Genomic DNA, 27,566 nt, shown 5'->3' with positions numbered 1-27,566 from the left:
TTTTTCAATCCAGAAACAAAGCGCCAGTCAGCTCAATGGAAGCACACAGATTCACCGCCACCAAAAAAATTTCAGGTAACTGCCAGTGCTGAAAAAATGATGGTGTCCATGTTCTGGGACAGCGAGGGCATAATCCTTACCCATTGTGTTCCAAAGGGCACTACGGTAACAGGTGCATCCTACGAAAATGTTTTGAAGAACAAATTCCTTCCTGCACTGCAACAAAAACGTCCGGGAAGGGCTGCGCATGTGCTGTTTCACCAAGACAACGCACCCGCACATCGAGCTAACGTTACGCAACAGTTTCTTTGTGATAACAACTTTGAAGTGATTCCTCATACTCCCTACTCACCTGACCTGGCTCCTAGTGACTTTTGGCTTTTGCCAACAATGAAAGACATTCTCCGTGGCCGCACATTCACCAGCCGTGCTGCTATTGCCTCAGCGATTTTCCAGTGGTCAAAACAGACTCCTAAAGAAGCCTTTGCCGCTGCCATGGAATCATGGCGTCAGCGTTGTGAAAAATGTGTACGTCTGCAGGGCGATTACGTCGAGAAGTAACGCAAGTTTCATCGATTTCGGGTGAGTAGTTAATTAGAAAAAAATTGGAGGCCTTAGAACTTGAATGCACCTCGTAAAACTGAAAAAGTTGCATACTAGTCCATTTCAGTCACAAGCAAACAGTCATACACAGTGAGTTCGCCATACCATAGTGAAACTGTTGACTCATTATGTGAACAGTCAACACTTAGACTGGGATATGTATTTAAGTTATGTGAGGAATGTATACATCTCTACAATCTACAAAGAACAGGTCTTTCACCATATGAAGTAGTGTACGGACAAAAACTGCTGTCACCTTTTGATGTCATCCAGCCAAAGATGGGAACACAGGGCGAATATGTACAGGAATTCCAAATTTGTTAAAACAAACATGGCAATGAATAAAGTGTGCTGATACAAAAGCTGTAGAAAGTCAAGAACACATTGGGGAAGGTACAGATAAGTTACTTCACCACAGAGTAGGACAGTGGCTCCTACTGGCCAATCCTTGTAATCCTAATGGAAAATTAAGAAATTCTTGACCAAGTTTTGAGGACCATATCAGGTAGTGAAGATGACTTCACCAGTCAATGTCAAGCTCTTATTGACAGTCAAACCTCAATAGTATACGTTAGTCTGATAAGACCTTTTAAGGGTACTGTTGAAGTGTTACCACAAGTAGTGTCACCTTACTGCAAAAGATGTTTCCACACAGAACAAAAGTAGACAGTATGTACCACTCACACCTATGTTTAGTGATAAATGAAAAAGTAAAGGTATATTGTATTTAATGTTATGTTGGATTATGTAAATTAATGTTATTTTATTTAGTTTTCTGTAATATGTGTAGTTTTTGGTGGGATACACCTTTATCCAGAGGAAGGAAGAAAGGAAGGGATTCATGATAAATCCTTTCTGCTAGGTAGTGTCAAAGATGATGGCAAAATATACTATCATGGGCACAGTGTTTTTATACATATGTAAAATGGATGTAATTAAGATCTAGCCACTGCAAACTGGAATTTTATTTTCATGGCAGCCCGACATTTATACTTTAACATACAGTTTCCAGCAGTAGGATTAAACTCTTGTTAGCATGGTTTTATGACCCATCTGTATCCAGTCAAATGGAAGCTTATCAATAAGTGGTATCAGCTTCAAACTGGTGAAATGTTGTTTCAGAACACAGGGATACACAGGTTGTTATGTTAGTGAGAGATCTTACTAACTGCATCATGGAGTTACTCACTATTTGTCCAGCTCCAGTAGTACATACTGACAAGCAATCATGTGAAATTCAGTTATTCCTAAAAAATATGGAAGCACCAGACTGCAAAAGGGTAGTATAATACCACAATCACACTTTCATTGGGTTGGCAATCATTGGGTCTATTACGTGTCCTCACCAGAAACAGTTTTATTAAATTGCTACAACAATAAAACATTTATGAGTATGACAAAACTAGAGTTAAGGCTGAGTGGGTCATTAGCTAACAGAATGAAGTGTGATATAGCCGGAACTCAGTTTCACCTTCCTGCTACAATTACAGGTACCACAATAATTACAGGAACTGGACCAATGTTGTATTGGCCAGTTAAAACTTTAAGTGTGTTAGTCAAACAAAACCTAACCTTCCTGAAGAGCACTTTGGATCCTACTTTCCTGCAGGCAATAGATAAATTAATCATTTTAGAGAAAGGACAAATTTCTGTACATCAGATGCTATTGTATGTATAGAAATTTCATGCAAAGGAAACAACTGTCCACAAAATTCCCACGGAAAGAATTTTTGTACTAGTAAATAGAAGCTCAGAGAGGACACAATGTATGAAGCAGCAAACTAGGAACATTAATGTTAAACTAGGATAAGATTTTTTATCATTGAAGGAACAATAGGAGCAAAGCAAAAGTAAATTTGTAAGATAGTACAACAGTAGGCTAAGAAAGGATAAAATTTGAGAATAATTTTATTAAAGTAGAGGGGAGTTTTATGCATCAAAAAATTAAGGGAACACAAAATTTATATTTTCTAAGTCCAAACAGGATGGGTTTGATCAAGCACAAGGAACTATCAACATGAGCAGCCACTAGGCATAAACATTTTGACATGGTTAGTTAGTCACTGGGGTGCAGCATTAACACTTCTGTGTATCACTGTGAGCTAGCTCGGTGGAAAACTGTTAGGTGAGTGCGGGAGAACTTGCCTTCATTACTCTCATAACATTATGAAAGAAACACTAAGGATGACGGAACAACACATATCAGCTGTTTGACAAAACAGTAAAAATACTGAAACAAATTGGTGAAGCAAATGTGGTAGAACAGAAGACCGTTGGCAACTTGTAAAGAGCACAACCGATTCAATGATAAGTAGGAGCAATGGTGTTCATGTTGTCTGTACCTGACTCTCTGATTACTGTATTGTAACATCTTGTGTTTTTTTTCCAGCACCAGTCATACTCCTACCACCTTATGAAACGGCCATCGATCCATAGCCACAATTGATAGAAGACAGCTTCCAGTTCCAGCTGCCACTGATGGGTAGCCCAGGGGACTATCAACACCATTCCAACCTAGGGCACAAGCTGCTCTAATCTCTAGCATTGCTTGGGGCAGATGGCCTGCCAAACCAAGAAATTTATTTAGGGCCTATTTATTTATTTACACGTCAAGTTCCATAGGACCAAATCTCCAAGGTCATGGAACGTGTCAATACATGAAATTACAACGTAAAAGTAATAACAGATAAAAATAAAACATTTATGAACCCGAAAAAAAGTCAACCCACAAGTTTAAGTAAACACAATCAACAATACAACAAGAATAAGCTTACCTTTTCAAGGAACTCCTCGACAGAATACAAGGAGTGACCCACGAGGAAACTCTTCAGTTTTGATTTGAAAGCGCATGGTTTACTGCTAAGATTTCTGAATTAGAGTGGTAGCTTATTGAAAATGGATGCAGCACTACACTGCAAACCTTTCTGCACAAGAGTTAAGGATGTCCGATCCAAATGCATGTTTGATTTCTGCCAAGCATAAACTGAGTGAAAGCTGCTTATTCTTGGGAATAAGCTAATATTGTTAACAAGAAATTACAGTAAGGAATATATATATTGAGAAGCCAATGTAAAAATACTCAGACTTGTGAACAGGGGTTGACAAGAGGTTCGTGAACTTACACCCCTTATTGCCTGAACCACCCGTTTCTGATCCAAAGATATCCTTTTAGAATGGGAAGAGTTACCCCAAAATATAATACCATATGACATAAGCGAATGAAAATAAGCACAGTAGACTAATTTTCATCTTGAATAATCACTCACTTCAGATACTGTTCGAATAGTAAAAATGACAGCATTAAGTCTGTGAACAAGATCCTGAACGTGGGCTTTCCAGGACAGTTTACTATCTATCTGAACACCTAGAAATTTGAACTGTTCAGTTTCACTAATCATATGCTCATTCTGTGAAATTAAAACGTCATGATTTGTTGAATTGTGTGTTAGTTAAAAATATGCCTAGTGTTTGAAATCTTTTGTTTAAGCCATTCAGTACCTCACAAAGAAAAGAGAATATAGCATTTTCAGTTGTTAAGCGACTGTACATTTCATAGCAAATTGTGTGATATAAAATGATCAATTATCCTTACATGTACAGCCTTTTCAATAACTTTAGCAAACACTGATGGCATAGAAATAGGTCTAAAATTGTCTACATTATCCCTTTCTCCCTTTTTATAAAGCAGCTTTACTACAGAGTACTTTAATCAGTCAGGAAACTGACCCTTCCTAAAGGAAAAATTACAAATATGGCTAAATACGGGGCTAACATGTGCAGCACAGTACTTTAATATTCTGCTAGGCACTCCATCATAACCATGAGAGACCTTAGTCTTCAGTGATTTAATTACTGACTCAATCTCCCCCTTGTGAGTATCACAGAGGAGTATATCAGACATCAATCTCTGAAAGGCATTCACCAAGAGAGTTATACAGGGTGTTACAAAAAGGTATGGCCAAACTTTCAGGAAACATTCCTCACACACAAATAAAGAAAAGATGTTATGTGGACATGTGTCCGGAAACACTTAATTTCCATGTTAGAGCTCATTTTAGTATGTACTGTACTTCCTCGATTCACCGCCAGTTGGCCCAATTGAAGGAAGGCAATGTTGACTTCGGTGCTTGTGTTGACATGCGACTCATTGCTCTACAGTTCTAGCATCAAGCACATCAGCACGTAGCATCAACAGGTTAGTGATAATCACAAACATGGTTTTGCAGTCAGTGCAATGTTTACAAATGCGGAGTTGGCAGATGCCCATTTGATGTATGGATTAGCACGGGGCAATAGCCGTGGTGCGGTATGTTTGTATCGAGACAGATTTCCAGAACGAAGGTGTCCCGACAGGAAGATGTTCGAAGCAATTGACTGGAGTCTTAGGGAGCACGGAACATTCCAGCCTATGACTCGTGACTGGGGAAGACCTAGAACAATGAGGACACCTGCAATGGACGAGGCAATTCTTCGTGCAGTTGACGATAACCCTAATGTCAGCATCAGAGAAGTTGCTGCTGTACAAGGTAACGTTGACCAGGAGAGTGCTACGGGAGAACCAGTTGTTTCCGTACCATGTACAGCATGTGCAGGCACTATCAGCAGCTGATTGGCCTCCACGGGTACACTTCTGCAAATGGTTAATCCAAAAATGTGTCAATCCTCATTTCAGTGGAAATGTTCTCATTACGGATGAGGCTTCATTCCAACGTGATCAAATTGTAAATTTTCACAATCAACATGTGTGGGCTGACGAAAACCCGCATGCAACTGTGCAATCACGTCATCAACACACATTTTCTGTGAACGTTTGGGCAGGCATTGTTGGTGATGTCTTGATTGGGCCCCATGTTCTTCCACCTACACTCAATGGAGCACGTTATCATGATTTCATATGGGATACTCTACCTGTGCTGCTAGAACATGTGCCTTTACAAGTACGACACAACATGTGGTTCATGCACGATGGAGCTCCTGCACATTTCAGTTGAAGTGTTCGTACGCTTCTCAACAACAGATTTGGTGACCGATGGATTGGTAGAGGCGGACCAATTCCATGGCCTCCACGCCCTCCTGACCTCAACCCTCTTGACTTTCATTTATGGGGGCATTTGAAAGCTCTTGTCTACGCAACCCTGGTACCAAATGTAGATACTCTTCGTGCTCGTATTGTGGATGGCTGTGATACAATACGCCATTTTCCAGGGTTGCATCAGCGCATCAGGGATTTCATGCGACAGAGGGTGGATGCATGTATCCTCACTAGCGGAGGAAATTTTGAACATTTCCTGTAACAAAGTGTTTGAAGTCATGCTGGTACGTTCTGTTGCTGTGTGTTTCCATTCCATGATTAATGTGATTTGAAGAGAAGTAATAAAATGAGCTCTAACATGGAAAGTAAGTGTTTCCGGACACATGTCCACATAACATATTTTCTTTCTTTGTGTGTGAGGAATGTTTCCTGAAAGTTTGGCCGTACCTTTTTGTAACACCATGTACGATTCCCTGTAGAAACTAAATTTTTATTTAATTCATCAGGGAAGCTCAGAAAATGAGTGTTGAATACTGTACATATACCTGCTTTATCAGTAACAGAAACATTTTTACTGCGAACTGACTTTATACCATCGACCTTGTGTTGCTGATCAGACACTTCCTTCACAATTGACCATAAGGTTTTAATTTTATCCTGTGAATTAGCTATTCTATTTGCATACCACACACTCTTTGCCTTCCTAATAACATTTTTAAGCACCTTACAATACTGTTTGTAATGGGCTACTGCAGCCTGATTGTGAGTACTTCTAACATTTTGATATAATTCCCACTTTGTTTTACACGATATCCTTATCCCACTAGTCATTCACCTGGGCTGCCAATTACTGCTAGTACCCCATTTGGAACGTTCTAATTGAAAGCAATTCTCAAAGAGCATAAGAAATGTGTTAAGGAAAGCATTATATTTATCAACCATGTTATCGGCACTACATGCATCATGCCAATCTTGTTCCTTGACAAGGTTTAAAAATCTCTCAATTGCTGTTGGATTAACTTTCCTAAATCGTTTGTAGTTACATACAACATTTATTTGAGTAAAAAAGCCTTTTAGTGTTAAAATTTGTGCATCATGGTCTAAAAGACCATTCACTCTTTTACTAGCAGAATGCCCATCTCGTAATGAAGAATGAATAAAAATATTGTCTATGGCTATGCTACTGTTCCCCTGCCCCTAGTCGGAACAAACACAGTCTGCATCAGATCATATGAATTTTGGAGATCTACCAACATCCTTTTTCTTGCACCATCATACACAAAATTTATATTGAAGTCATGACATATAACTAATTTCTCGTACTTCCTACAAAGTGAATCAAGAACCCTCTCTAGCTCGAGCAGAAATGCTCTGAAGTCAGAGTTAGGGGACCTATAAACAACAACAATTAGAAGTTTAGTTTCACTAAATTCAACTGCCCCTGCACAACATTCAAATATCTGTTCAGTGCAGTGCTGTGATACATCTATGGATTCAAATGGAATACGGTTTTTTTATGTACACAGCCACTCCCCGACCCCGCAAGGAACTCTTTGAAAAACAACCAGCTAATCTGTATAGTAGTAAACGAAGCCTCTGAATTGTCAAATTATTTAAATGGTGTTCTGACATACCAATAATTTCAGAGTCAACATCTGTAAGCAGTTCACTAACTTTACCTCTAATATCTCTTATATTTTGATGAAATATGCAAATCCCTTCTCTACTTGGAAACATCACATCCTCTGAAGGTGAGCCCTTAGTTAGAGGGACTTCCTTTAAGCAGGTATACCTATCAGCTGACTTCAATGTAAAAAAGGTGCACCTCTAATACCAACTACCACAGGAATTTTTCCATGAGTGATCTCATCACCATCCACTACACTGTCACCTATAAGCTTTGCAAGCCACCCCTTCCCGTACCTAATGAGGTGCAGACCATGCCTAGTGAAACCAGAATTCAACACATCACAGTATACAACATTGTTGTTGATTGGCTGGTTGGTTTAAAAGGGGGTAAGGGATCAAACTGCTTGGTCATCAATCCCTTGTTCCTATTGTAACAATTCCACAAGCGAAAGAATAAAACAAACTAGACATACAGCACAATACCAAGAGGAAGGAAAAGCCACAAGAACAACAGAAGAGCAACGATCACTACAAGGAACAAAAAAGGAGAAGAAAAACAAAGAGACACAAGAAACAGGTAGAAGAGAGTAAAACAGGAGAGCAGATTACCTTGGCTGGCTGACCACAAAATTAAAAGGATAAGCCAGCCACTCTGCAACACATTAATACCTCCACCCTAAAAGCACTAGGGTGGAGGGCACTGAGGGGCAAAGAACATGCACTAAAACTTAGATCAAATGATAAAACCCACCCTCACGTATAAAATGTAGAAATCAAATCAGCTGATGAGGCGTTGCCTCCTAAAATTAATGATAACGAGTCTGGTAAATGAAGATGATGTCTCAAGGCAACCAAACTATCACAGTGCAAAAGAATATGGGCCACTGTCAACCGGGCACTGTACTGGCACTGAGGTGGGTCTTCACGGTGCAGGAGGTAGCCGTGGGTCGCCCAAGCATGGCCAATGTGGAGCCGGCAGAGAATCACAGTGTCCCTGTGAGAGGCCCGCATGGAGGACTTCCACACATTCATGGTTTCCTTATTGGCACGCAGTTTGATGTGCATACTGAGACTGACATTCTGTCTCCCAAAGCCAAAAAGCCTTGCAGTGTAATAATGAACGCAGGTCACTTATAGGAATGGCGATCTCCATAAGCAGTTGAAGAGCCTGTCGGCAAGTTAGTTGCCTGGGATTCTGATGTGACCTGGAGTCCAGACAAACACCAATTAACGACTGGACCATTCCAGGGCACAGATGGATTCCTGGATGGTCACTATCCGAAGGATGATGAGGGTAGCACTGATTGATAAGTTGTAGGCTGCTCAAGGAGTCAGTACACAGAAGAAACGATTCCACCGGGCATGAATGGATGTACTCAAGAGCATGAGATACAGCCACCAGCTCTGCAATGAAAACACTGCATGCATCGGGCGAGGAATGCTGTTCAACATGGCCTCTATTAACATAGGCGAAGTCAACGTGACCATCAGCCATTGAGCCTTCTGTACAAACTACTTCAGAGCCCCAGAACATGTCAAGAATTGAGAGGAAGTGGCAGCAGAGAGCCATGGGAGTAACGTGAAGGGTCCAGGCAAAGCTTCAGCCGAGGTTTACACCATGGCAGTGTATGTGAATAGGCCACGAGTAGAGGTGGTAAAGGGAACAACTCCAGTTCAGACAGAAGTGATCGGAAGTGTAAGCCCTGACCTGGGCCACCGATGCGGGAGATGAACCACAGTGGTTGGGAAAACGAGACGGTAATTTGGATGCGCAGAACTAAGAATGTGTTCAATGTAACTGGCAAGCAGTTGTGCATGCCTAACCTTCAATGGAAGGGCTCCGGACTCCACCAGGACGCTGGTCACCGGACTCATCCTAAAAGCTCCCATTGCTAGTCAAAAGCCACAGTGGTGCTGCACTGGGTCAAGTAAACGCAACACTGAGGGCGCTGCCGAACCATAAACCAGACTCCTATAGTCAAGGAGGGATTGAACAAGGGCTCTTTAGAGCTGCAGCAGCATAGAGTGACCTGCACCCCAGTTGGTGTTGCTCAGGCAGCGGAGGGCATTGAGGTGCTGCCAGCACTTCTGCTTAGTCTGACGAACATGAAGAAGCCACATCAATCATGTGTCGAAAACCAGTCCTAAGAATCAATATGTCGTCATTAAGGTAAAGTTCTGGTCCCGGATGAATGGTACAACACCAACAGAAGTTCATGACACACGACTTTGCAGCTGAAAACTGGAAGCCGTGGGCTAGAGCCAACGACTGTGCCTTGTGTATGACTTCCTGTAGGCACCACTCAGCAACACCACTATTGGAGTAGCAGTACAAAATACAAAAGTAATCTGCATACAGAGAAGGTGAGACCGACGGCCTGACAGCTACTGCTAGGCCGTTAATGGACATTAAAAATATAGATACACTCAATACAGAGCCCTGCAGGACCCCATTCTCCTGGATATGGGGGAACTATGGGAGGCACCAACCTGGACATGGGAAGTACGGAGCGACAGGAAATTTTGGATAAAAATCGCAAGTGGGCCCTGGAGATCTCACTCATACAATGTGGCAAGGATTTGATGTTGCCATGTCCTGTTTTATGCGTTTTGTAAATCGAAAAAGATGGCAACAAGGTGTTGGTGCCTGGAAAAGGCTGTTCGGATGGCAGAGTAGAGGGATGCAAGATTATCGGTAGTAGAGAGACCCTGGTGGAAACTGCCCCGGCATGGAGCCAGTAAGCTACATGGCTCCAGGACCCAACCCAACTGTTGACGCACCATATGTTCTAGCAGCTTACAAAAAACGTTGGTGAGGATGATGGGCCCATGGCTATATACATCGAGTGTGTTTTTACCAGGGCTGAGCACTGGAATGATTGTGCTATCCCGCCATTGCGATGGAAAGATGCCATCACACCAGATCCGGTTGAAGATGATGAGGAGATGTCACTCGTAGTTGGATGAGAGATGTTTAACCATCTGACTCTGGATCCGATCTGGCCCAGGAGCTGAGTCGGGGCAATGTGCAAGGGCACTGAGGAGCTCCCATAATGTAAATGGGACGTTATAGGGCTCACTGTGGCGTGTAGTGAACGAGATGACTTTCGCTTCCATCTGTCATTTGAGAGTGCGAAAGGCTGGAGGTTAAGTCTCCAACACAGAGGCTTGAGCATAGTGCTCAGCAAAGTATTCGGCAATCACATTTGCGTCGGTAGATAACACACCATCGATGGTAACACCAGGGACAACTGTTGGGGGTCTGGTACCCAAAAACAAGTCTGATCTTTGTCCAGACTCAGGAAGGTGACGTGTGGCACCCAATGGGTGAGACCCATCATTTTATAAGCTGGTGAACGAGAGCATGGAGCTGTTTAAAATCTATTAGGTGCTCCAGAGATGGGTGCCACTTATGCTGCTGTAGAGCCCACCTACACTCTTTAATGCTCTTGGCAATGTCGGGAGCAGCCCAAGGAACAAGGGATCGCGTTTTCCGCAGCAGAAACGATCGTTCTAGTGACCACTCAACCACCACATCGATGGTACCATGTAGGGGAGATTCAACAGTGACAGCAGAGGTGAAAGCTTCCCAGTCTGCCTTCTTTACAGCTCATCTGGGTAGGCATCTGTGGGCATGATGTCGGGGGAGTGAGAGGAAGATGGGAAGTGGTTACTACAACATAAGTCATCATGGACTCTCCAGTAGACAGATGGGAGAAGTCCTGGGCTGCAAAGTGATACATCAGTGGCCGAATAAGTGCCATGAACCACATTGAAATGTGTGCGAGCCCCAGTATTTAGCAGGCAGAAGTCAAGCTAAGATAGTAAATTTTTGACCTCTCTACCTCAGCCAGTAAGTATGGTGCCATCCTACAAGGGGTTACGGGCATTAAAATCTCCCAAAAGTAAGAAAGGTTAAGGGAGTTGATGAATCAGTGCAGTTAAGACGTTCAGGGGTACCACACCATCTGGAGGAAGATATACGTTGTGGACAGTTATTTCTGGCATCGTCCTTATCCTGACAGCCACAGCTTCAAGAAGAGTGTGAAGGGGTACAGGTTCCTTACATACTGAGTTCAGGACATAGATGCAAACTCCACTTGACACACTATTATATTCGCTATGGTTCTTGTAATATCCCCTATAGCCTCGGAGGGCAGGGGTCTGCATTGCTGGGAACCAGGTTTCCTGGAGGGAAATGCAGAAAGCAGGTGTAAAGTTTAACAATTGCCATAGCTCAGCCAGGAGATGGAAGAAACAGCAGCAATTCCACTGGATGATGACGTTTTCATGAGGCAGTGAAGGCATGAAAGGCTCAATGAGGCAGTTTACACCTCAGGGTCACCTGCTGCCAACGATTTAGTTCCTGAGCAGTCTATATCCATTGCGTCTGAGGGTCTGCCGAGATCTAGGTCCTCAGTGGATGCCAGAATCTCCACCTCTCCCTCAGATGCAGAGCTCGTAGGTAGCGGCGGTGTGGGTACCATGGCAATTTTCTTGTTGTTAGGGGTATCCTTTTTTTATTTCTCTCACTGTTCCTTGAGTTTCTCTGGCTGGGAGGGCTTCTTTGATTCAGTCTCCAGGACTGAGGACGATCATGAAGTCCTACGACCATCTGCTTTTGGGCACTTCAGTCACTGGTGGCTGTCATCTTTCCCACTAGTAGAAAACTGGGAAGGGAGGGATCTGAGGAACCCAAGGGACCCCTTCCTAGTGAGAGTAGCCGAAGAAGACATACTTTTCTGGCTGAGAAGTGGAGACTGATGTCCCTGATTGTTGGGGAGGCAGTGCTCCCGAGGTAGGTGGTGCGGGAGCAACAGGTAGGGAAGTGCCCCCCACCATCAAGGGGGCATGTGTAGTCTTGAGACTCTGAGAGCTGACGGGAATTGACTGAACGGATGGGGCTAGAACTGTTATCATAGTGGCGGCATAAGATGATGTCGGAGGTACAGGATGTAGGTGGTCAAATTTCCTCTTAGCCTCAGTGTAGGTCAGTCTGTCCAGGGTCTTGTATTCCATGATTTTCCATTCCTTCTGGAGAACCCTGCAGTCTGGTGAGCAAGGGGAATGGTGCTATCCACAGTTGTCACAGAGAGGAGACAGGGCACATGAAGTATTGGGATGTGTTGGACGCCCACAGTTGTGACGCATGACACCGGAAGCACAACAGGAAGACATATGTCTGAACTTGCAGCACTTAAAGCACCGCATCAGGGGAGGAATATATGGCTTGACATCACACTGGTATACCATCACCTTGACCTTCTCAGGCAAGGTGTCACCCTCGAAGGCCAAGATGAAGACACCGGTGGCAACCTGGTTATCCCTCGGACCCCGATGGACGCGCCGGATGAAATGAACACCACGCCACTCTAAATTGGTGCACAGCTCGTCGTCAGACTGCAAAAGAAGGTTCCTGTGGAATATAATACACTGGTCCATATTTAAGCTCTTATGGGGCTTAATGATAACAGAAACATCCCCAAACTTGCCACAAGCGAGTAATGCCCGTGACTGGTCAGAGGATGCTGTTTTTATCAAGACTAACCCTGATCGCATTTTGAAAAATCCCTCCACCTCCTCAAACTTGGCCTCTAAATGCTCCATAAAAAACTGAGGCTTCGTTGACATGAAGGATGCCCCATCAGCTCTCGTACATACAAGGTACCAGGGGGAGTAAGATTTGTTGCCATCCTTAGCCTGGCATTCCTCCCATGGTATGGCCAGGGAAGAGAACAATTTGGGGTCATACTTCTTCGCATTGTAGTTGGACCTCGGCCACTTAGAGGCTGCTGGCGTTGGGCCACCAGCAAGAGATGACGTAGTACACTTCATTGCGTCTTCCGCCCTGATGCCACGCACTCTAACCAGGGGCCATCTCCACAGAAGCCACCTGGCTGCAGCAAAGGGCACCTGGCAGGATGGCCATTGCCAGGATTCCCGAGGCCCCAGGGTGACAGGCATCTACTCCTTGGCGCACGTGGGCAGTTAATGGTGCAGGCATCAGCAGAGCGACCCCTGTGTAGACATGGGGCTACAACCAACAGGGTACATGGTGGCCACACCACAATGGACTGGCTATCATGTTCAATATCAGGTGCAAAAACAAGAAAACAAGTTCATTATCATCATCAGTGAAGAAAACGATACTGCACAGTGGATGGAGGAAAATGCACCCAGGAGGGTGACCTCGCCCAACAGCTGGAGAATGAGCGGAAGTGAGGATTATGTCGACGAAGGATGCAAGAGGCCTCAGTGCATACAGACACGATGCACCATGTAAAGCGCCCTTTTCAAATGGCTCGGTCTTTGGGAAAAATTAGAAGAATGGAGGTCAAATCCAAAAGGAGACCATCAAACGAAGGCCAAAACGTGTGAGATTCCCTTTAGTCACTTCTTACGACAGGTAGGAATACCTAGGGCCTATTCTAACCCCTGGACCCACAGGGGGGGCATCGCTGTTCATTTGAATCTGATGACACAACACGGGCAGTGACCAGGGAGGGGCAGCGTACTCCCAGAACAGCATGTGAAACACAACACATACACACACTCTCTCTCTCTCTCTCTCTCTCTCTCTCTCTCTCTCTCTCTCTCTCACACACACACACACACACACACACACACACACACACACACACACAGTGGCCACCGCCATCCTTACACAGAGCTTCAGGAGGGGCATGCCTTCCATCCTTCCATACTATGAGTGGCAACTCAGTAACTAGAAGTCGCTGGACCGGCCACAGGCTGATGCAGTGAACTATACAGAGAAATAAATGAAGTAATATTTAATTCTGTTCTATTGCACCTACCAACATCACGCAGATTCCTCAGGGGTTTCCGAACCAGGATCTCTTGGTGAGATACATTTTTCAAGGTCTTGCGTTTACACTATGCATGGGAGAGTGCTCAGAATGGCTCCCTGAAGGAGTCCATTGTTGACTATTCGAGATTTGATGACATTTCCATTGCACTTAAAACAAATTTTTCTTTCTGAGAGCAAAGACTTAAATCTACACATTAGTCTCAGACGTGAACTGATTGAAGCAACTTTTCATTCCAATACTGTGATTTTCACATTGTCATAGGCTCCAGCTATATCACAGAAGGCCAAAAACAGGAAAAAAAATTTCATGAAGGTCCACTGAATATTAATAGTCAAATCCCCTATGTTGACAAGAGCACTCTTTTCCTTCTGAAATTCAAACTGGGTCTGAAGCAGAATATTATTCCTATCCGTCCACCATTCTAATCTATTTTTAACCATTCTTTCAAGTGTTTAGATCTTACAGTTAGATCTAACAATGAGAAATCCAGGATGGATTAACAATAATATTACAAAAAGGAGAGATTGCTACTCACTATGCAAAAGGGATGATGGGTCACAGACAGGCAGAAAGATAAGAATGCTGTACATTTAAGCCAGAGATAGTAGTCATGTGCGTGTGTGTGTGATCTACTTCAGGAGAAAACCTATCGACCAAAGGCTTAAATGTAGCCTGTCTATGACTCAATGGCTCCTCTATACATTGTGTAGCAATCTATCTTTTTCATAATATGAAAATTAGAACTGCGAGACATGTAGGTCAACTGTGATAGGAGACCCCTTGGCAAGTCAGCCATCCTAATCATATCACAATTAAATTATTGTCATGTTCAAGTAGATATAATCACTACAATGTGGAGGATGGGGGTTCTATTCCATATACTGCCAGGGATTTTTCCATGGTGGGAGGACTGGGACAGAGTGCACTCAGCCTTGTGTGAAACCTGAGGACCAACTTGGATGAGAAGTAACAGCTCCAAGATCTGGGAAACTCATAATACGAGGAAGAGCAGAGTGCTGACCATATACCCTCCATACTTCCATCCAAATGCCACCACTGGCAGAGAATGACAAAACAGCTGGTTGGCAGTGAATGGCCCACCAGGGACATAACGCAGAACTAGACGTAGATAATTGAAATGAAACTTTCTCAACTCTGAAGGTTTCAAGAATTGTCCACATTTATGGAGATTGTTGCAATTGGTACACTGATGGATTCAATTTAGGGAGCTAAACCGCAAAATCATCAGTGCCCATTTCTTAATAAGTGTGCTAAAAATTGATTAGCAGTACCTATAAAACCAATCATTAAAATGCAACATTCACATTCACTGGTACCTCATTACCGTTATCTGAAACATATGATGATATATTAGTTTTGCAGTTATCAAATCCTGATGATAAACAAACCTTTAACAATAGTTTTACATCCACACCACTTATGCCAGAAGTAGGGTTATCAGTACACTCTCCGGTAGGCCAGAGGCTACCCACTTCTCAGCATATGTTCGCACTACAACAAAGGAATATATGGAAAAACTACGTATGGGGTTAAACTTAAGACACAATAGGTTATTGCAAAATAAGCATTTTGGCAACAGTTTTTAAAACGGTCTATTAATTGCATTTGTTCTGAGTACTCCACATACACTAATGTGTTTATTGATGGTGGAATGAATGGATACAATCTTCAGTTTTTTGTAATTTTTCACGCCCTGCAGATGGAATTCGGCTCCAAAGTCATTTTTCGGAGTAGTGTGCTGAATGTGGGTGATGGAGAACGAAATTAATTAGGTGAAATCAAAGGCTGATGGGAAGTCCGTTTTTTCCTACTCATGTACTTTGTAAATACGTTAACCCAAACTTATGATACTGTATATCCAGGAGAAAGGCGTGGTACATACTCTGCTATGTACTGGGACACTAGAGGACCGAGAGGAGCATGAGAGCTGACAAAGTATTCAATCAAGATAACAATTTTGTGTCAACACAGAAGGTAATTATGATGGAGAGACAAAGCCAGACAGTGACAAACAACAAGCTGTGGTAAGTGACAGCGATAGTCCAACCATGGGATACCTCCTTCCTGTCTCCATGTGATGAAGTAGTCTTCACTCATCTTCGTACAGATTTTTGTCCTTTGACACACACACACACAGACACACACACACACACTGACATGAAGCTCCACTGGAATCCAACGTATCACATTTCAACATCCTTTGTTTCTGTTTTGATATGCTTTTTTAAGGCGTTTCATGAATGAACTGTGTCAAAAAGTGTTTCAAACAAATGGAAAAATTTAAAGCAGACACAGTAAGAAAAGACTTCTCATCCGTTTCGGGCTGAAGGAATAAGTTAGTGGGACAACTATATCAGAACCTCGGTTAATTTGAATAACACTGATATTCGATACCTGTGATATTGTTATATCTCCACTGACACCAGCAATATACAAATCGGTGTTACCACAGTAAAAATGTTACTTCGTGAATGTTAGTTGTATATGATTCTACGACATTCCAATTACCTTCAGTCGCATTAGAAATATATTTGAAGTATTTATCTGATACATGCTTCATCTAAGAATCTCTCCCACAGGGCAGAAGACAGCAACCGGTGTTATGAAGTCAGTCGGAACTTCTTTCTATACAGTATGCTAACAATAACTAATTAAGAGATGCGCTTTGCTTCCTAGCGCAGCTTCTTACTTCCACCTATTGTGTACACGTAGTGCCAAATTTCACCGAGAGATCGCTCTGAGCTATTTGTTTTTTTAAGGGAGAATTGTGGGAACATTATTCCTTGGTCAGACGCCATGTTTATTTTTTGTGTGCAGTGGACGGGACGTGTGAAGCAAAATCATTAGTGATTTGGTTTTGTTGGAAAGTGACATTTGAAAAGTCTTCAAACTGGATAGGCTACCCGAATATCTCCGCGATACCGTGGACTGGTTTATGGGGTGAGTGTTCACAAAAACATAGAAAATCGCTATATTTTCGAAGTACCTGAAGTCCTCTCCTGTGCAGGGGATGTAAACTGAAATGTCAAGACTCCTGACAGCACTGTTATCACGTTGACAGCACTAAGTATTGTTATGACATTTGAATTAGAGCCTTCGTTCGTTCAGTACATTGCTTATATCGATTGTAGTACTGAAGTAGTCTGTACAAAAATAACTTTTCTGCGACAGATCCACAGCAGATTATTTTTCCCTAAGAGGAACACCAACAACAATATCACATGAAAGCTTGACATCATAATTGGATATGTAATAATGATCTGGCACATCAAAATAAAACTCTCGTACCAAACTTTAATACTTTTGCGAACAAATGCGATTGAATTATAGTATTTGGTATCGTGAAAATTTTGCAAGGGAAACGTAAAATGAATAAAACTTTAGGAAATTGTATGACATGTAACTATTAAACGAAGGTCTCAATTTCATAGCGTTTTTTAATATGTTGTACATCAGAACTGTTGCTGTTACCGTCTCGGTTTGAGCGCTTACTCAGTGGACTTAAGTTTCAGGTTTTCATCCATTGTTTGAAAAGAATGCCAACTTGTCGAATTACGTCTAATGTTTCAGAGCAAGAAAAATTTATGCACCAAATCGTAGCATTACACTTCTTGAATTTCTACGTCTAAAACTCTTGCACGAAATCGTGCTTCGTTTCTAAACATTTGTGTGAGTTTGTGGATGAGGTAACTGCCAAGTCTTGTTGTTTGTGAAACGGCCCTTGGACTTTTGTACCAAGTAAAATTCTTCATCAATAATGGGGAAGGTACTGCATTTTTTTGTTTTCATGTATCTATGAAGAAGGATATTTGGTTGCCTGGCCGCCTTGCTAACTTGTGTTCTGCTTGTTTTATAACGCTTTTAATGACGATGTTTTACATTCTTCGAAGGTTTTTGTTTATTCTGTGTCTCACTTCGGTATATTTGCATGAGAAATGAAAAAATAACACGAAGAAACCCATGATCCTAATGTAGCAGCAAATATATTTCACGGCCGTGATTATGTTGGTGACAGCGTAACATGTAAAACGTTGGGTGTAATTCATTCCTCAGTGTGGCCTTGTCACATACTTCTAAAGAACTTTCCGTTGTTATTGCAAATTAGTAATATTAAACCATACTGTATCCAAGTCGTATAATGGTGTTTTGATACCAATATTTGTAGGAAACTGATAAAGTATTCAAGAGAGTGTTGTTGATCTAAATTAACATCAGTAAGATGTTTTTCGATTCGTAACTCAAGTTATCCACTCACTCATTTGAGGTTACTGATTTTTTATATATATATATATATATATATATATATATATATATATATATATATATATATATATATGCTGTTCAACAAAGGATTTAGGAATTCAAATCTGTGCCAAAAATTAAAAATCTATTTTGCATTTTTTGTAACAAGAAGAAGGTACGTTCTGAATGCCATTGCTGTTTTGATCTGAGGAACTTGGTATCAAGTAATTGTCTGCAAAGTGGACTTCTTGCAGATACACAAGCGTGTGTTCCTCAAATAGCAACATTGTCATAATATTGGTAACTATGACGACAATAAAATTAGTAGTATACAAAAACTTTAGCAGAAATGAATCCATGATGGAAGGGAAAAAACTCCTTTTCCTTTGTTGAACATTTGTGATAGGATAAAAATATGTGAAGGGCAATTTGCTGCATTTCAGAGTTCGTGTTTTTGCCACTGTAGTTGCGTACGCGGAGTATTTATTGTGGACTGTCTCATAGCTTTGACCTACCACTGTCTCCATTCTCTTTCACTTACAAAAATATCTTACACAAATTATGTCAGACTAAGTTGCAAATGAGGGAAAGAGATGTGGTTGTGAGTGTCTTGTAAATATAGCCTAGATGGTTTTCATAAATTAAATTAGATTCACAGGCAGAGCTACGTGTGAGTTAACATGCAAGAGGTCTAACAATATAACCTTCAGTGAACATACTTTTCAAGTTATCCACGAAAACTTTTGCGTGGGTATAGGCTACTGAGCAGTCTGTAAGCTTATAAGAATATATCCATGTTTTGCATGGTTCTTGAACACCAGACTTTTTATGCACAAGGTTTGTTATTATGATAAGGCAGACATTGCCATCAAGCCATGTATACCTAAATTTCATCATGTAATGGTCGGTACCTGTTCATAAGGCCTGATTTAGTTTGTGAAATATCTTCAGTGTAAGTACTATCAGGAATAACACACTACTGCAGCCTTTCATTTTTCGTGAAGAGCAATGTATTTTGTGTGAGAAACATTTAGTTCAGTTAGGAAATAGCAGCTTTTGCCTATTTTGTGCCAATCTCATCGACTTCCAAACTAAGGAGATGTTAAATGTTTGATAAATATTTCAGCAGAGCTGATCTATTTTTCTGGCAATATAAACCTTTCTGTTAAAATTGTTGGTATACATTTGTACATTTAGACATACCAGCATCCCCAAATTTCTCCTCTTTGACACTTTATTTGCTATTATGGGCTATTACAATACTTTTTGTAATCTGTGGAATGGATTCAAATAAGGTTTTACAGTGCTGAAGCAATATAGTTGATTGTAAAACATGTTGCTCAGAAAGTAAGTCTGAGCAGCAATTTATTGTGCAGGGTCACCTCCCTTGCAGGATTATTACAAATCTACCACTATTTAATGGATGCCCTAATATTATGCAGTTGGTCATCCACCAAAGCTAGCTGTGAAATGTACATATGTGACATGTCATTCTATTTTCTCTGCTGAAACTGATTATTTGTTGTTTGCAATGTTCTAGTTCTGTACGCGGGAAGAAAAGGCAGCTGAATGAGTCAGTAGAACAATTGACCGTATAATAAATATGGTTTGCCCTGCATTGGTACATAAGCAGTGACTGAAACACACATGCTGCTATGTCACAGAATAAATTCACCTGGTATAGAGGAGGGGGTCTTCATCTTCGAATGTGTATTTATGTAACATATTTTATTCATATTGGATAAAAGTGGAGCAGGAAATGGTTCTACAATAGTATACAACTTATATGTTAATAAAATGTTTCATTAAAGAATATTTCTGTGTAAATTACAGGCAGAAGTTGTCATTTTTATTGTGTTTACTGTAGCAAGTTTTTGAAAGTTTGAGGCTAACCCTGTTGGATTGGGCCATCAACTAACTGAGTCTAATTATTACCATTCTCATTAGTCCAGTTTTCACTGTTGTTGGCTACAGAACATATATAGCTACTTATTAGTTATTTTCCATATGGGGAAATGACTTCTGTGCATCAAAAACGTGAGTCCATATGAACTTTGTTTGTAGAGCTGTATTGCTGTTCATTTCATGTTAATTTTTCATTCCACTGACAGTCCTGTACGGCTGCACTCTCAGGTGGTATATTATATGATGTACATTTTGGTGCAGTTTCCTACTTAACTCAGTAGAAATAAAACTTCCTGGCAGATTAAAACTGTGTGCCGGACCGAGGCTCGAATTCGGGACTTTTACCTTTCACGGGCAAGTGCTCTACCATCTGAGCTACCCAAGCACGAATAGTTCTGCAAGGTTCACAGGAGAGCTTCTGTAAAGTTTGTAAGGTAGGAGACGAGGTACTGGCAGAAGTAAAAGCTGTGAGGACAGGGCGTGAGTCGTGCTTGGGTAGCTCAGATGGTAGAGCACTTGCCTGCAAAAGGCAAAGGTCCCGAGTTCGAGTCTCGGTCCGGCACACAGTTTTAATCTGCCAGGAAGTTTCATATCAGCACACACTCTGCTGCAGAGTGAAAATCTCATTCTGGAAACATGACTAGAAATAATTCACCAACACAGTAGGCCTACTCAGAATAAGAATGAGATTGTGTTTTTGCCAAAACATTTGGTAGAACAGATAATACATTTCTCACAACAATTTTTCTACATTCCTTGCAAAGACAAATGTCAGATGTGTTCCAGTATACATTTCTTGATTAAAATATTGTTATATCACCCTATATTTTTTCTGTATGTTTTGACTCTGTAGTTTCATGATTGATTTGCTCAGTGTGTCTTCTTTCCTCCCCCATGCTGTGAGAGCTGGTCAAATGGTTTAAGACACTGGGCTATTATTCGGAAGGATTGTAGTTCAAATCCTGGTCTTGCACCCCATTTTGCTAGGTTTCCCCAAATTGGTTAAGGCAAATACCAAGATAGTTCTGTGTCTACAGTCCGCAAACCACTGTGACTTGTAAGGCAGATGGTACTTTTCATTGTACTAGCCTACACATTAGAGCTTCTTGTTCCATTTATGTAGGAGCACAGGGAGAATGATGAGCCTGTGTGTGCACTGTTACTCAACTCTTGTCTTCTTGATCCCTACAGGAGCCGTACTTAGGAGGATGTAGTGTATGCCTAGATTCTTCACGTTAAGCTGAATCTGAAAAGTTCAGACGTTCATTGGATATTTCTGTTGAAAGGAGCACTGCTGATTTCCTTTCCCACCCAGCACCCAACCTGAGCTTGTTCTATATCTCAGATGACTTAATATTTCTCCCTTTTCTTCTTTTTTCTCAATACCGTGTCATTTTATCGCACAATCTGGTTCTCGATATTTCCTTGATCTAAGTTTTGATACTGGTGTCATTCCACTGATGATTTTGGACCTATCTTGCATTTTTGTGTGTGGATTTTGTTCCCCTTTTGCAACTGCTTTCCAGTCTTCCTGATTTTGTTTAGCCTGTTGTTCCTGGTTAAGCATGTTGTGTTGCATATCTTTGTGGTTAAGATGTTGTTTATCCAAACTCTTTTTGTGCTCCAGGTGTAAATGCAAATCAGCTTTTTTTCCAGGCATTGGGTTTTAAATCCTCTCCCTTATGTCGGTTGTGTGTATTTCATGTTACTTACTGTTTCTGATTGCCAACATTGCATGTCATAGTTTGGTATTATTTAATAGGTTTGTCTTTCCATAGGTTGTGTTTACAACATATCATAAGTTCTGTAGTCAGTTCTAGTCTTCTTCATATATAGATCACCCATTATGTTTCTCCTGGTACCGGAAGCTCTGTGTATTCAGTACCACTTAAGCTTCAATCTTCCAGATGGTTTGTGCATCAGATACCTTACTTTTATTGTATGCTATATTGAGGACAATTAACACTGAAATTACAGCTAGACTTCCAGTGCAATTTATTTGCATTCATTCTTGTATAATAATGACATACCTTCAGCAAAGGCTTGATAGTTCACTGAATGTTGTGCTTTATCTTTTAATCAATTTGAAAACCTTTTAAAAATCACAGTTTTTTTTCTTCATTGCTTGAACACTTAATCCAGAACCAGTTTGAACAGAAATGGTGTCGACCTATTTTTTGGCAAACTCCTGTCCTTATTTCAGCACTGAGCTGTGGTACTTGACCCTAGAAGCTGTATCTTCCACTGTATTAGTTCATGTGTGCAGTGATTAATCCTCAGTTTGGGAAAACATTCAGTAACGTATTCCTGTTGACAAAATGATATCTTTGTTAAAAATCAATTACTATGGTTTTACCTTTCCTATGGCTGTGTTGTTATCCTTATGAGCCCAAAGATCCATTTTGTAAAGATGACCTTGTTTGGAAATCTATCTGATAGTCTCCACTGCTTGACTTAAACTGATATTCCTTCGTGTTCAAGAAAAACGTCCAGATTATCTTGTGTCCAATGTTCAGTAGGAGATGCCTCTGTAGTTATACAGTACCCTTTAATCGTCTTTCTAGTAAATTGAATAATGAAGGATTCTTTCCAATCTTTTGATTTCTTTTTGCTCACATACATGTCCATTATTATTTTGAATGTACTCTCTTCTCTTGCCAGATAACCCTGTTTGATTTCTTGTCCATCAGTGCCATCATCATCAGCAGCATTTTTGTTTCTGATAGCTGTAATTGCTTTCACCGTTGGTAGTTTGGTGTATGTATAGCTTTTCTTATGCTCCCTCTTGTGTTGCTGTCTTAAACCCTTCGTGGGTGTTGCTGTGTTTGGAAGGCCTTTGACTTATGTAGCCATTTCCTCAAATACATCTCTCTCTCTCTCTCTCTCTCTCTCTCTCTCTCTCTCCCTCTCCCTCTCCCTCCCCCTCCCCCCCTCCCCCCCTCCCCCCTCCCCCCCTCCCTTCCTCCCCCCCCTCCCCCTCCTCCCCTTCCACTATCAGGCCATTTCACAAAAGCCATCTCACTTCATAGTGTCTTCTCCTCTCAAAGTGGGGGGGGGGGGGGGGGGGGTGCAAGTCACAACTTCTTTGTGAGTATCCATGTGGGGCGAGCATTGGACCCCAAGACATTGTAGTACTTCTTCCTTCCCTCTGCTGCAATTTTATTCCCTGACCTTATTTTTTCTCTAACTTATTCTCTAGGACAAGCCTGGTAGGTTATTGATTCTGGCTTTTCCCACTTTGTTCACTTTATTTAACTTCAGTGACTTTAGTTCTCTGGTGTTTACTCACCATATATGGGTTTGACTTCCACCTTAAAATTACAGATTTTATGCCCATACAAGAAAGGTCGCCAAATACTCCACATGGCAGCCAGTCTATGCCGAAGGTCATCAGGTACCCGTACATTGGTAGATCCCTAACCGCACAGGAATTGCACTATTGATGCATGAGCTGTCACATATCTTTTCATGCTGGGGAGTAGGTGCCTGTCCACTAAGAAGTACTACGGCTTTGGGTGGTGGTTATCATACCAGGTGGCCTTTTTACCTGCTGGATGACACCTGTGGGGAAAGTCCTTGTTTGGAATGGGCATCACGATGATTGAGTTTTTTGCATCACAAAATGAACTGACAGTGTTGTCAGCCAGTGGCTGTGAGGGCCCAGGAGACTTTTCGGTGCCAGTCATATTGATATTAGGATTTTTCCTCCTTGGAAGGAAGGAAAAAAAGAAAGAAAAAGAAAAACACAAAGTGACTTGCGAGACAGTTATTCCCTATAATTTCTGGTTTGCTTCCAAACAGATCGAGGCTCATTTCTCTCCACTAAACCAGTGCTCCTTGTGGAGAATATTGAAAGTATATTTAGTGAACACCCTTAGCAAATTACAAAGTGGTTTCATCTTAATTGAGACATCTAATCGTACCCATTCCCAAGAATTACTGTCTTGTAAACAGCTTGATGATGTATCTATTACCTCAATACCCACCAGGTACATGAATTAATATTTCATTAGGATCTAATGCTGCAGAGAGACAAAGAAGTGTGCAAACGCTTGGAAGGCAAAAGAACCTAATTCACACATCATATCCTTCGTGGTCCGCCAGACAACAAGGTAGACTTTAGTGCATTCATCCCTGTTTTTGAAGGGGGATTCGTCAGATGTGGAGTTTGACTTGCAGTGGGAGCTTTCTGAATGTGCCCAGTGAACAGCCTATGCATGGAAGCTGGGGTTCCTCCATTGCAGATCAGGCAACAACACTGCTTGCAAATTTTACTGTGCACATTCGCAGCTCACCTCAACATACAAATTATCCTCTCATTTTTCCTAACACAGTGATCCGTTTTCTGCAACAGGGGCCCAGATCAGAGATTGCAACTGCAGTCCGTATTCTGTCCCTTCTCACTGGACTTGAATCTTTCTCTCTACCATCTTTCCTCCGGGTCCACTCACGTACACTTCCATGGTCCATGCCTCCACCACAGCTTCATCTGGACCTGTTGCAAGGCCCAAAAACTCGGTTCCTCCTGAGACCCTCAGCTGCCAATTTTTGTCTACTTTCAGCAAGGTCTGGGCTCAGAAATGGTCTACACTGATGGCTCAAAGGTAACGGTCATGTTGGCTTCACTTATACTCGTTCTGGATGTACTGAACAGCGCCCCTTGCTGGATGGCTGCTGTGTTTTCACTGCAGAGATGGTAGCCATCTCTTGCGCTCATGAGTGTTTCCGCTCCTGCACAGGTGAGTCCTTCCTCTTCTGTAGGGCCTCCTTAAGCAGCCTACAAGCTCTCGATCAGTGCTTCCATCACCATCATTTGGTCATGACTGTCCGGGAGTCTGTTTATGCCCTTGAAAACCATGGACATTTGGTGGCCTTTATCTGGCCACTGGGACATACCTGAATGCCGGGAAATGATCTTGCTGACAGGCTGGCCAAAGAGGCTACCAGTAAACCAACTCTGGAGATCGGCACACCAAAGACTGAACTCTGATCAGTCTTTCACCGTAAAGTTTTCAGGATCTGGAATACCGAATGGCACACCCTAAGTACGCCATATATATTATGTGCTATAGAGGAGCCAGTGAATGTGTGGAGGTCATTCATACGAGCCACTTGCAGGGACTCTGTTGTTGTTTGCCAACTATACATTGGCCATACTTGGCTGATCATGGTCACCTCCTCCAATGCGAGAACCCACCCCAGTGTCACTGCAGCTCGATTGACAACAGTCCCCATCTTGTTGGACAGTCTCAATCTAGCCACCCTGAAATGTTGTTTTAACCTTCCTGACACAATCTACAGTGTTAGGTCACAGTGCCTCAGTGGCTGATTTAGTTTTAAGTTTTATTAGAGAGAGGTTTTATATCACTCAATCTAAGGGTGGGCGTCTGGCCTTCTCTCTCAGGCCTTGACCCTACCTGCATTTTAACTCTTCCTTGCTCCCTCTGGTGCTGTCTGTTCGATGTGGTGTTTATCTTTCTACCATCTGTTTTTTCTTGCTTTGTGTTTTTAGGCTCGAGATTGTAGTGTATTACAAAGTGGATGGCTCATCCTTTTTTATTCTTGCTATCAGCCAGCCCAGGTCATCTGCTATATTGTTTTTACATCTTCTACCATCTTTTCCTTTTAGTTAACATTTTCACTTTTGACTTGCTTCTTTTGCTTTCTCCTTCAGTGTGGTTAAACACTTTGTTTTACACATTTTGTTCCATACCTAGATTTCAACTGATAGGATTCTTCTGGGGTATGGCTTTAATTCGAGAACTGTGTAACTGAGGAAAAAGTGACTGATAACCACACAGTTTAATCCCTTTAATCTACAAACCAACCAACCAAAATGTCAAAGTGACACATTACTGCTGTGATATGAAGTCATATTCTGCCCCACCAGGTGTGATGCATTAAATGCCAGTGCTTAGGTCATATGTGTTCCCGATTTACATACAACCTGATTTGTGGTGACTGTGGCCAGCCACTTCGTGGAAATTGACTATGTGCGGTACTACCTGTCTATGTCAGTTGCAGAAACCCTTGCCAATCCCTGAAGTGTGCTAGTCTATTCAAGGGTCGCCTCTCTCTGGAAACCAACCAAGAGACTCCAAATTGATATGGTTCCAGTCTCCCCTCCTATTCCCCACTGGTGACAGACAGTGATACTGGTGTGTGGTTCCTTGTCCTGACCCCTTTATACCTAACTAGGACACCCACGCCATTATGATCTAATGAAGCTGCAATTGGTATTACTATCACCTGCCAGGACCACAACAGTTAGTTTCCTGTTGCTCTGTTATCTGTGTTGCTCTCTAGGAAACACATTTCACTGATGACCATTCGCCAACTCTTCTATCTTTCTGTGTATTGTGTCAGAACTGTTGTGGTCCCAAGAGAGCATCTGGAGGAATTTGTAGCTTTGTTGAAACAGGTTTTGAGACCAGAGAGTGGATTCCCATCCATACCGTGTTGGAAGTAACAGCAATGAGAGTGCAAATGAGCCCCGCTGTTACAATTTGTATCACTTATTTACGCACAGGTTTTGTGAGCAGAGAGTGGATTCTCCTCTGTACCATGTTGGAAATAATAGCAGTGTGAGTGCAAATGATACCCAGCATTACAATTTGTATCATTTATTTACTTCAAGGAAGGGTACTTACTGACCTTAGATGACCACCTTAATCCATCAACTCTCCCCACCGTTTCTCCTACTTGGGAATTCAAATGTGCACTGCCCCTGGCTATTAGGGGGCCTTCTGAATTGACTAGCTTGTTTCCAATTTTAATTTCTCTCTTCTCAATGATGTTACTCATAAGCCACAGTGCAGACCATGGCACCTTTGTAGCTGTTTACCTTGATACTTTTTCCCCCAATCTCATAGTTTCTCTACAGTGCTCACTACATGACAGTATTTGTGACAGTGTACACTTTCTTGTGATCCTGTCAGTCCCTCGCCACCTCCCGATGGAACAGTTAACTTGTTGGACTCTTCAAAGAGTTGTATACTTCTGCTATCACCTTTGTCTCCTCTCTGTCAGATTGCATAGATGGGGTTGTGGGAGGTGTCACCCAAGCTATCATATGTGCCACTGGAATTTCTGTTGTGTTTCTGTAGCCCGCCTCTGCCACAAGCCAGTGCTGTAGGGGACACAGACATTGCATCAGCTATTCAGGATTGTCGTAAGGCCCCACAACGTATCAAGCGACATCCTACATAGACTAACCTCTTCACTTTCAAGGAGCTTTACACTAAGGCTCGCTGTCTAAGTGTACACAGTAATAAGGAAAGCTAGGAGTACTGTCTCCTCGGGAA

General features: G+C 42.0%; 1 protein-coding gene and 1 long non-coding RNA gene across 3 annotated transcripts in view; one reads left to right on the top strand and one right to left on the bottom strand.

The window, feature by feature from the left end:
- LOC124787657 overlaps positions 1 to 16,812 on the bottom strand; it is a 48,615-nt gene extending 31,803 nt beyond the window's left edge. For both annotated transcript variants that reach the window (XR_007015980.1, XR_007015979.1), the window contains exon 1: positions 16,624 to 16,812. This is a non-coding gene — a long non-coding RNA (uncharacterized LOC124787657). The remainder of the gene's footprint in view (positions 1 to 16,623) is intronic.
- Positions 16,813 to 16,889: 77 nt separating this feature from the next.
- Positions 16,890 to 27,566, top strand: part of LOC124787656 (MOB kinase activator-like 2) — a 395,585-nt gene continuing 384,908 nt past the window's right edge. The window contains exon 1 of the mRNA XM_047254458.1: positions 16,890 to 17,055. Within this exon, the coding sequence (XP_047110414.1) occupies positions 17,051 to 17,055 (5 nt within the window). The 5' untranslated portion in view covers positions 16,890 to 17,050. The remainder of the gene's footprint in view (positions 17,056 to 27,566) is intronic.

The sequence above is a fragment of the Schistocerca piceifrons genome, chromosome 3 (assembly GCF_021461385.2).
Source record: "Schistocerca piceifrons isolate TAMUIC-IGC-003096 chromosome 3, iqSchPice1.1, whole genome shotgun sequence".
Taxonomy (NCBI): domain Eukaryota; kingdom Metazoa; phylum Arthropoda; class Insecta; order Orthoptera; family Acrididae; genus Schistocerca; species Schistocerca piceifrons.
Note: the sequence above shows the minus strand (reverse complement) of the source record. Positions and strands in the feature narration are given on the sequence as shown.